The sequence below is a fragment of the Neomonachus schauinslandi genome, chromosome 1, assembly GCF_002201575.2.
Source record: "Neomonachus schauinslandi chromosome 1, ASM220157v2, whole genome shotgun sequence".
Taxonomy (NCBI): domain Eukaryota; kingdom Metazoa; phylum Chordata; class Mammalia; order Carnivora; family Phocidae; genus Neomonachus; species Neomonachus schauinslandi.
Genome location: NC_058403.1, coordinates 95457799 through 95468604, shown reverse-complemented (window position 1 = coordinate 95468604; position 10806 = coordinate 95457799). Strand labels below are relative to the sequence as shown.

Sequence of the window (10806 nt, the reverse complement as noted above, 5' to 3'; positions counted from 1 at the left end):
TGGGGGAGAAAGGAGAGGGGGAGAAAAATAGTTCCAGCTCATTTGTCAGAGCAAATAGATTTATGTCAAGTACTTAAGGTCTAAGACTGTGTGACAGTCAGTTGCCCTTTGATAAATCACTGGACTCAGAAGTCAATGAAAAATGTCATCAAGTAGCACAAGTTTGGAGGAGAATATAAAGTTATCTGCCTTATAAATTTGATTTAATTTACAGATTAATAACCTCTTTTAGCATAGATCAAAAAGAATATGTATACATGGCTCCTAGTAAGTAATAAGAATAAATTTATTTCATTTCCTAAAACAGAGCCATAGGAAACCTATAGGTCATGGGGTGAATGTAACTTTTGGTTTGACTGTACTAGACCTCCAGAAAATGTTCCAAAATTCAGTACATGTTTACTTCTCCTGCATTTAAGACCCAAAGGCCAATTGTGTGTGAAATGTGAGAGATCCAAAGATGAAAACAAAGGCAGTCATAGGATTATAGATTATTTTAGCCAAAAGATCCATATAAACCACTTATTCAAACTCTTCTTTTTATAATGAGGAATCTAAACTCCAGACAGGTACAGTAACTTGAGAGGTGCCAGATCATAAGGTTATTTGGTTGCAGAGCTAGGACTGGAATTCATGGCTGGTTCTCTTTCCATTATGCTCTTGGAATAAGGAAGCACCTCCGTTAGTCTTTGATTAGTAAGCAGTATATTAGAGGCAAAGCAAAAATGGAGCATTATCAGATGCTCAGTAGACTGGGGAAGGTAAATTCTGAGCAGATGTTCGACAGCGGGGAAAAGAAGAACTGAGGACACCAAGAGCCCTGTGGGGATAGGATCCCAGGAGTTGTATGCCCATCTGTGGAACAAGGCAGGTGTTCACATAAAACAACCTCATAGCAGGAAACGTAAAATATAGACTAACTGAACAGATAGCACCTTTGATAATCACTGGAAATGGAAGGCAGGGCCAGGACTAAGATGAGTCAATGGGACACTTACGTTGGGCATAAAATTTAAGGAGATGCCAACAGATTCCATAATCAAGAAAATATTTTGCTGTAATACTTTTTTTAAATCAGTTTTAATGCAAAGAAATCCATGAGGAACAAAATATAAAAATGTTAAATAAAGACAGGATAATTACTAGTGATTTTCCTTTTCATCTTGGGTTCCAATATGGCCCTACCAGGCACCACCTTCTGATCTGTCATACCCTTTGTCCCCACCTTAACACCATTTTGCTCTTCTTTCTCCAGACCCCCTCGGCCGTGTCTCCATTTCCTTGCCTTCTTCCACTCTGTTCCCTACCTTAACTGTCTCCTTGTTCCTTAATTCCCTCCTCTTTTTTATTTTCCAGAGTTTAGTTTTCATGTTTTCTCTCTCTGGCTCATCTTCCTTTTCCTTCTGCAATTATCTTCCATCTGTGTCCCTCTCTCTCTCCCTTAACAAAGCATAATAGAAAGCAGCTTTAGTAGATTTTGTTACATGTGTTAACATACTAATATTTACTTGTCCACATATATATTCTCCCAATGAAAATATAATATATTGCCCTTATGATCTATAATTCTCACTGAATCATTTTTGGAATTCATTCTGGACAATTTGCTGAACTTTTCTTTGCCTCATCTAAGTAGCAGGGTTATGTCTACCCCACAGAATAACTGTGAAGGTTCAGATAGTGGATACCAAGCACAGAAACAGTGACTGCTATACCATATATAGGATTGATAGTGTCATCCTCATTATTACTAGGATTAGCATTACATTCACAATCCAGAGTTGTTAAGATTCCTGTGTTTCTCTACAAGATATATCCATGTAGAGTAATTTAGATTTCAGAGGCTCTAATTTTGCTAATTTATCATAAAATCAACTTTACATATCTTTATAAATGCTCTATTACTTTTCAAAGCAGTATTGTATGATTTAAATGTTTCTGAGACTGTGTAGTGGGATTTGCTGAAATTAATATAGACAGTCAAGACTAAATTTAGAACATAGTGGCTTCATTTTACATTATTCACCAAGGAAAATTCTTGCAATTAACTTCACCATCACCAACTTATTTTCTACATAAAATTGCCTTTATTTAAAACAAAGCAAACAAGACCTTCTTAAAAAAAAAAAAAAAAGTCCCTAAATATAATTACTCTGTTCCGAGGCAAACATACTGAAGTTAGTTATAGTAATTAAATTTCCACATCAAGAATCTGGAAATTTCCTCTGATGGTTAGGACATATTACCTGACAGTGATGCAAAAGTTTAAAATTAAGGGCGCCTGGGTGGCTCAGTCGTTAAGCGTCTGCCTTGGGCTCAGGTCGTGATCCCAGGGTCCTGGGATCGAGCCCCGCATTGGGCTTCCTGCTCTGCCGGAAGCCTGCTTCTCCCTCTCCCATTCCCCCTGCTTGTGTTCTCTCTCCAGCTGTGTGTCTCTCTGTCAAATAAATAAATAAAAAATCTTAAAAAAAAAAGTTTAAAATTACAATCATTATGGAAATTGAGAACACGGGTTAGCCAGAGAGGTGGACAACTACCCTTTCTTTTTCTTTTTAAAGATTTTATTTATTTACTTCAGAGAGAGAGAGCACTGAGGAGGGGAAGGGCAGAGGGACAAGCAGACTCCCCACTGAACGCTAAGCCCGACATGGGGGTCAACGCAGGGCCTATCCCAGGACCCGGAGATCATGACCTGAACCAAAGGCAAGCACTTAACTGCCTGAGCCACCCAGGCACCCCAAAAACTACCCTTTCAAACGGATGACAGCACTAAAGCTGGGCGACTCCAAAATAACAACCCTTCACACAAAAAGACCAGTTATAGAAGTGCTTTTTAAAAAAGATTTTCTTTAAAAACTATTAACCAAACAAGCTTTTAAAATGTATGTATACATTACTGCTTTTTCTTGGTCTCCATTAGGTGAAAAAGTTAAATTTTAATTAGAAAATGAATTTTAAAAAGCTAATAAAATAATAAATAAAATAATGAGAGATGCACACAAAGGTTTCTGGGTGAGGATGCTCACTGCATTTTTTATAAGAGAAATACTGGAAACAACCTAATAAAGAGAGGTTAAGTAAGTAATGGTATTTCCATAAGAGGCAATAAAATGCAACAATTAAAAACTATATTCTGAAGCTGATATGAGAAAATGATCACAACATAGTGAGAGTTGAAGAATAAACAAACAAGCAAACATACATACATACATACGCTCATGCACACACAACATAATCTCAATTAAAACTGGCTAAAACAGGCCAGAGGAAAATCTACTGGCATTTTCACAGTTTTATATCTCTTTAAAAACATCTGTATTAAAAATAACACATTCTTTTGGTAACATTTCATTAGAAAACAATTAAAATGAATATTATTTAAAAATTTCCATTTTATTATAAGCTTACACTTTTGATAACATTTTCCGTGTATTTAAATTCTGGGACCCTGAGCTTCTCTCTAATTTGCAAAATAAACTTGGCCAGATCTTACCCCCAGTATAAATAATTATATGTAAGAATCTCACCAGCTGAGGTTTCCTGAAGTTTTAAAGTTTGTCTTATCTGCTCTTGTGCTTTTCCTTTTGCTCCCAGTTGTACCATCCCAAGACCCAACATTGTTCCAAGGGGGGAAAATATAATGTTGTTCTTATGAGATAAACAAATAGCTTGATAAAGATCCACTGCAAATTCCATATTTCTTTGAGACAATGGTCTTGAGGCTTGACTTCCAGAAAAAATCAACAGGAGACTCCACAACAAGATCTGATCCATTTTGACCTCTGTGCATTAATTCAAAATTCATTAGTTTTCAAAATAATTAGAATGGACCATAGTAAGTTCCCACAGAAAACTTTCTACCTATTAGAATAGACTATTGTAAGAAGATTCTCATGCCAGTTTTCAGACGAAGCATCATCTATTAGAAGAAATAAGTCCTGTGCTCATGGCATTTTTATATTCCTTCAAGAACTAGTCCAAAATATAAAGCAGTTGTCTAAATTCAAAGGAGAAATTTTAATTCTGGAACACTATCAATAAGCAATACTATCTCTAAATAGCTGTATGATACTTTTTCCTATTTTTCCCATGATTTTAAAAGGGATTACTTCTAACTCTTTATCAAGGGAATCCTCTGTCTACTCTACTCTAAAATGGTTTGTAGATCAAAAGAGAAATGGAATAAAAAATGAAGATACTCTAATGTGGTTTTGAACCTATAATATTAGGAAGTTAATGTATTCTAAATCAGTGTGAGTAATCTGGCAAAGTCTTTGCAGTAGGAATTTTCACACTTCACGGAACCTCACTTCTGGAGGGTGAAATACCCCCAAATCTGCCTTGTATTTTTTTTCAAAGTGAGGAAAAACAAACTCGGAAAAATCATAAAGAAACACAATTATAATCAAATATACCTGGTACAACAATAACAAAAGAAGAAAGCAATTTAAAAAAAAAATCAAAGAATAATTTGACAAATTAACACATATAGGAAAGCTGTAATTGAAAACTTTGGACAATTCACAACACTAATGACACCCTATTAAATTGTTCTCCACTAAAAGTGCAGGAAATTCAGCCATCTGACTACATCTTGAGAATGAGTTTCGCAATATTACCACAGACTTTATGAAATATTGATTCTGAAATCCTTACAAATTTTAGTGACACTAATTTTACCTTACAAAAAATACATCTAAGTAACCCTTAATAACTCCTAGTTTAATAGGTTACTAAGAAATAACCGTTCATTGGGGGTAAAGATGAAAGCCTCCAGAACAATGTATCGTTAGTTTTAAAAAATGAAGAACTGTATTTCTAAAGTGTTTTACAGACCATTAGGAGGGTCATCATGACCCACAAATGGGTTAAGAGTCACTATTACATAGAAAGATTACTAATAGTCAAATATTCTCTAAAACTAAGATATGGAGTCATTAGCCAGCTACTTCAAATTGCATTCTAATATTTGTAGTTAAACTCTGCTTAGTCAATTTGCAAAGGAAAAAGACCTCAAAATGCAATAAAAAACAATTGTTAAAGAAAAACACAATTGTTTGGGTAAACTGCAAATATAGATGTATACTATCAAACAAATGTTTTATTGAGGATTAAATTAGTATGCAAGGCTGTGAGTGACAGTGCAACAATAGGAAAAGCCAGTAAGAGAAGTTTTATATGCAAAATATATTTCCATGTATCATTTTCTAATATATTCAAAATCTCAGATTTCTGATTAGAAACATCAGTTTGTAGACATATAAGTAGTCAAAATGTTATTAATACTTTTAAGTCATCAAGTGGCAATTCATTAGGCACATCTTTATGTATTTGGTTTGTATCAGAATAATAATAAATAATATTATGAAGGATACAATTTTTCCCTTATAGTAGAATCTGAGGGGTTTCCTCTCATTATTATTAATAATCTTAATAACTAAAATTTACATTATTTGAGCATCCAATTCTCCCAGAAAATTTCTAGGCACTTAATAAATTATAAGTTCACACCAAAAAAAAAAAAAAAAGGTCCTAAAAATTCACTTACCTCATTGGGTTTTGTATCCTATTTCATTAGAAAGCATGAAGTACTGGTGAACTAAACAACATGATGAATAGTCCTATAAGAATTTGACCTTCAAATTTATAATGACATCATGTAAGGAGAATAAAAGTAATGTGTTAATTTGATAAAAGTAAACAATATCTGTATCAAAGTGAATTGAAATGCCATTCCCCTACTCTATTAAATACTCATGATCAATATTATTGCATATGTACTTCATTCAAAAGCTATTTAATTTTAAGGTACTTACTCCAAATTGGCTTCTGATTATTCACTGTAATGTTCTAACTGAAATGTGCCTGCTGGGAAATCCTAGTACATAAAAGACCTGATCAGTCAAGGCCAACTTTATTTATCTTGAATGCTGTATGATTAATTCCTCTAAACCCAAAGCAGGTGTGTTCACTATATTTGTATAAAAGGACTAACATGATCAGGTTAATGATCAATGATGCAACTGGCAAGAATTGAGAGAGAAAACCATAACAGTTTTTTAAAAAATCATTAAGCCTATAATATTTCACCCATTATTCCACTTCTTTTATAGTAGAATTTAGAAGAATGTAGCAGGGCTTGTAAATTTGCTAGTAATTAGTTCTCTTTGTTTCTCACAGGACTCGAACATCAGATTACCAGTGTATGCCATCATAAATACTGCAGAATGCCTATGAGAAAAAGGATAAAGCTAAATCGAGTCTAGAATGCAGAGACAAATTGCTGCATTTACAGAGTTCTCAACAATTCATCAAATTATACAATTGTCACAGGAATTTCCTGTGGTTACATTTTAATCCTTAGGAAAAAGAGTGGATATTGAGAAATACACTTTGTTGAACAAAAAGGCCATATTAAGATTATGGATTTACCAAATTATATGAAGACAATACTATTAAACATAGTAATTTGATAATAAACATCGGTATTACTTTTATATGCTTTTAAACTTCTACATGGTTTTCTCTACCAACAGTTCATTAATAAAAAATGGATGCATAATTGAATGGAGTTTTGATCTCATTCTCCTAGTTCAAATCAGTCACCTCAATGGCAATCAGATATTAAACACACTTTATTATTCATCAGTGCCTCTGAGTAGAGAAATGGAAAATCTGTTCCAGTTACTATTAAATAAATATTCCCTACTGATAACTAAATGTAGTTATTTCTGATAAATTTATGAAAAAGAAATAAAATGAATATAGATACCTTTTAAAGGAATTCATTAGAAAAACTTTTTCAAGAACCCTGTTAACCTCTTTCAATGTCCTAAGGGGCTAGAGCTCACTGACCGCCCTGATGGTCGCTATAGGCCATAATCTCCTAATTCACTAAAATTCTTAATTGCCCATCTAAGCATCTCTAAATGTTTTCTAAATCTTGGGTTATAATAATATTACTTGCTCTAACATATGCAAATTCATTTCCAGTTTTTAACTTAACATTATTAGAGATCATTTTCCAAAAAGAGTTATGCAGCACAAGAGTACAATCTTCCTTCTTATTCTACTATGCAATTCATAAATAAGTCTGAATGTCCAGTACTATCATTCAGTCAAGGCTTTTCTACCCCTGTAGTGACACCAGCAAACATCCATCACAAGTACCCTTGGCTACCAAATTATTATTTCTCCATATTACTCAGATCATAATGTGATTTACCCAGGAACAGGCCATTACTTTTCTTTCCAATGACAGAGACAGACACTCTGTATTAGTAAGATCATTTAATGAAGTTGTTCCGTAAGGACCTTATGTTAGAGCAGTTCAAGCAGAATATACATTTTCCTGTCTCTTAGGGAGTAAAAAAGAATGGCTATGAATTTCTCCTCCCTGGTTGAAGCTCTTTTAATAGACAATAAAGATACCACAGTTGTCCATAAAATATTACTGCAGACCTTTTAAATATTTTCACAAATCTGTTCCTTCTACAACTCTATTTTATCCCTAGAGCATTAGCATTAGTATTAATGAATACATATATATATATATATATATATATATGTATGTATGTATGTATTTATTAGTGAGAGCCAATTTGGTATAAATTTGAGCACCATCACTTCCCTACTGTAAAAAATAAACCTGGGAATATGTATAAAAATAATAGCAAGAGGTTATGGGTTCAATATCATCATCTTTCTTAGCATTTTGTAGTTTTTTTTAAGTAAAAATGTATTTAATTCCAAACTTTAAAAACATACAAGCAAATGTTCTCATTAATAAAGGACTGAAAAGCTAATTCTTCCATTTGAGCATGGATTAATTTCAGGCATTTTTTTTGCTCTCAATCATTTGAGAGCAAAATGTCAGTTTGCTTCATTTATTTTGTGTGGTTAAGAGGAAAATGTTCTGAAAAATAACAGGTTAAATTATATTTAGTGTAAATCTACATACTACAAACAAAGTAGTCTGCATTCTATTTTAATGTGACAAGTCCCTCTCAATGTAGAAAAATGGATCTTAGATAATTGAACCTAAGTGTTAATTTCGGAAATAACTTAAAAAGTCTTCAATTCTCTTAGCATTTGATAGGTGAGACCTACTACTTGCCTAGCACAATTAGATGCTGTAAGATAGTAGAGTAAGACATAATAAATAAATGTCTTTTTATTTTTTCCTTTTGTGTGCATTTTTGTTCCAGGCTATTAGAAACAATAACATTAAAAGAGACTTTCATACCTTTAAAAGTTCTATTCTCATTAAATATACTTGTGAGACAGCTCCTCTTAATTCCTTTCCCAGAAGAGGCCCTGAAGTTAATTAAAGATGGGATTACGGTTACACACAGCACAGTGCCTTGCACACGAGGTAGGCTATAGAGAGAAGCCTGCTTATATAAACGAGACTATTTCAGACTCATCATTTCAAACAAAGTCATTTCCAAGGGTAAAAAAAGTAAAATATATCTAGCAAAAGAATTTCCAATTTATTCCAGAAAAACTAGTGGGCTCATTCAACTTTGCTTAGTAAACCACTGCATTTTATGTGCCTTCACTCCAGAAAGCTGATGGCAGGAGAAGTGTATTCTATTGATATGCATATACCTGGTGTCTATAACAGTCCCTTACACATGTCTTAAATAATTGGTTGGGCAGATGGATGAATGGATGAGCAGAGCCTACGCAAAGTATTCAGTACCCATATTACATCTCTTTAACATCTTAATATTCCTCTAAATTTCTGGAAATGTGACTCAAATTTCACTCCACTATACTGTCATCCGTCTATGATTCATAAATCATATGCTCTAACTTTGAAATGATGGATTACCTAATCAAACCTCCCAACCAGTGGAAGAATTCTCTGCAATATCCCTGTGAGAGAGTTACTCGGCTTCTGCTAGAGCATCACAAGAAATCCTTTGTCCCAAGGCAACCTTTTTCATTTTTAAAAAATAATTTACTTTGAAATACTTTCAGACTTACAGAAAAGTTGCTGGTATAATATAAAGAACTACCATCTCCCTCTCCTTCTGTGTTTCCCCGATTGTTAACATTCTGCCACATATGTGTGCTCAATCTAATATCTAATCTTTCTCTCCCTATTCCTCTCATATAGATATAAAAAATATAAAGACTCATATACATTATATACATGTATTAGATACATATATATGGTATATGTGTATACACACATACATTATAATTAGTATTTTCTGAATCATTTGAGAGCAAGCTCTTTTTTAATCCCCCTTAAACATTTCTTTCTTCCTTCCTCCCTCCTTTTTCTTTTTTTATCTCTTTTTTTCTTTTTCTTCCTTCCTCCCTCCCTCCCTCCCACCTTCCTTCTTCTTTCCCTTTCTCTGTCTCTGTCTCTGTCTATTTACAACCATAAATTCACACTGGTATCTCTAAACCCAATCTAAGATCTCCAGGTTCTTTCTCGTCTTCCTCTGAAATTTTATAAATATCTTCTATACAAGTGAGATACTTGCCTCTCATCTTCAATATATCCACTGATTTATTCATTTACTTACTCAGTATTGATTTGCTCAACATAACCAACCTCTCTTCTATGCTGGCCATCTCCTCCACTTACCCTCTCTGCCTTTCTACTACCTAAATCCCTCTCCCACTGCCCAGTCCCAGGCTCTTGGATCCAGTGAGTATATCTCTGCTAGGTCTTCTCTCAGTTCCTCCTCCTTCTTTTCACAGCCAGGCACAGGCCTACCACCAGCTCCTCTGCACCAAGATGGGAAGGAGAGGGAAGATGAGACATCTCTTCCTGTTTTGGTAGGTATTAGGAAGCAGTTCTAGAATCTGCCTTCTGAAAATTGTGTCCACTGGTTCAACTGCTACTCTTTTTCTTCCTGGCAGCTTTGAAATATTTGAGAATAGGTTATATCTCCCATGAAGCCTCTTTCTTATGCCAGATTTTCCCATTTCTTTACCTGTTCCTCTGCAACATGGTTTCCAGAGCCTTTATCAGTCTGATAACATTCTCCAACATTTGTTGATTGATGCATGCAAATATAGATTTCTTTTATATCTTTCCCATATGTGATTGCCATTCAAGAGGAGAGAAAAGCAGTATACATAGAAGTCACAGTGCCTGACCAGGATGCACCTACATGTAGCTGGAATAGGCAGTGCCTTCTGAAAACCTTTCCTCCACCACCCTCTCCACCAACTAAAACATTTGCTTCACTGATTCTGGAAATTCTATTGCTGGAGCTCATTCCATTGACCCTATAGTAGTAAAAAGAAGTGAAGAGAAAGTTGAAGCGCAGAACCATGGTCTTTGGAGTAAAACAGACCTGGGCTCCAATCTCAACTCTGCCATGGACACTTGGGCATTTTTCTAACAGATCCAAATCTCAGATTTTAACCCTATAATAGATATATGATTCTTGGGAGGCTTAAACCAATGAAGTTTTGCCATTGCTGAACAGAGTAGGTTCCTATATATTGTTATTTCCTTTACTTGTGTGTGTTATGGCAAAATTCTTCTTAAAATATCAATATTTTTGCAAGAACTCTTTAAAATGCCAATGTGTAGTAGATAATTAAAGTTATATGAATGAATTTATTAATTACTCCTACAGAACCCAATAAATAAAACAGCATAAGAATACTGGTTACCTGGTAGATGATGATATTTATAAAGAAAAATGGATCGAAAAAGTGAGGCATTGTGTTTCAGAACCAAACATTTCCTACTTGAGCTTCTACATAGAATGTGTCTTATATATAGTCTCAGTCTCTTTGATTTTTTTTTATTTCCAAGCATATTACCTCTTT

At 34.1% G+C, this 10806-nt stretch overlaps 2 protein-coding genes across 2 annotated transcripts in view; both read right to left on the bottom strand.

Annotated features, from left to right (window-relative positions):
• Window positions 1-4337, bottom strand: part of SERPINI2 (serpin family I member 2) — a 31147-nt gene extending 26810 nt beyond the window's left edge. Inside the window, exons 1-2 of the mRNA XM_021702615.1 lie at window positions 4110-4337; window positions 3528-3780 (exon numbers count right to left, since the gene is read on the bottom strand). Coding sequence (XP_021558290.1) covers window positions 3528-3774 — 247 coding nt within the window. The 5' untranslated portion in view covers window positions 3775-3780; window positions 4110-4337. The remainder of the gene's footprint in view (window positions 1-3527; window positions 3781-4109) is intronic.
• A 5065-nt stretch (window positions 4338-9402) lies between these two features.
• The window catches only part of WDR49 (WD repeat domain 49), a 134477-nt gene continuing 133073 nt past the window's right edge, over window positions 9403-10806 (bottom strand). The window contains exons 19-20 of the mRNA XM_021702634.1: window positions 10137-10254; window positions 9403-9507 (exon numbers count right to left, since the gene is read on the bottom strand). Coding sequence (XP_021558309.1) covers window positions 9403-9507; window positions 10137-10254 — 223 coding nt within the window. The remainder of the gene's footprint in view (window positions 9508-10136; window positions 10255-10806) is intronic.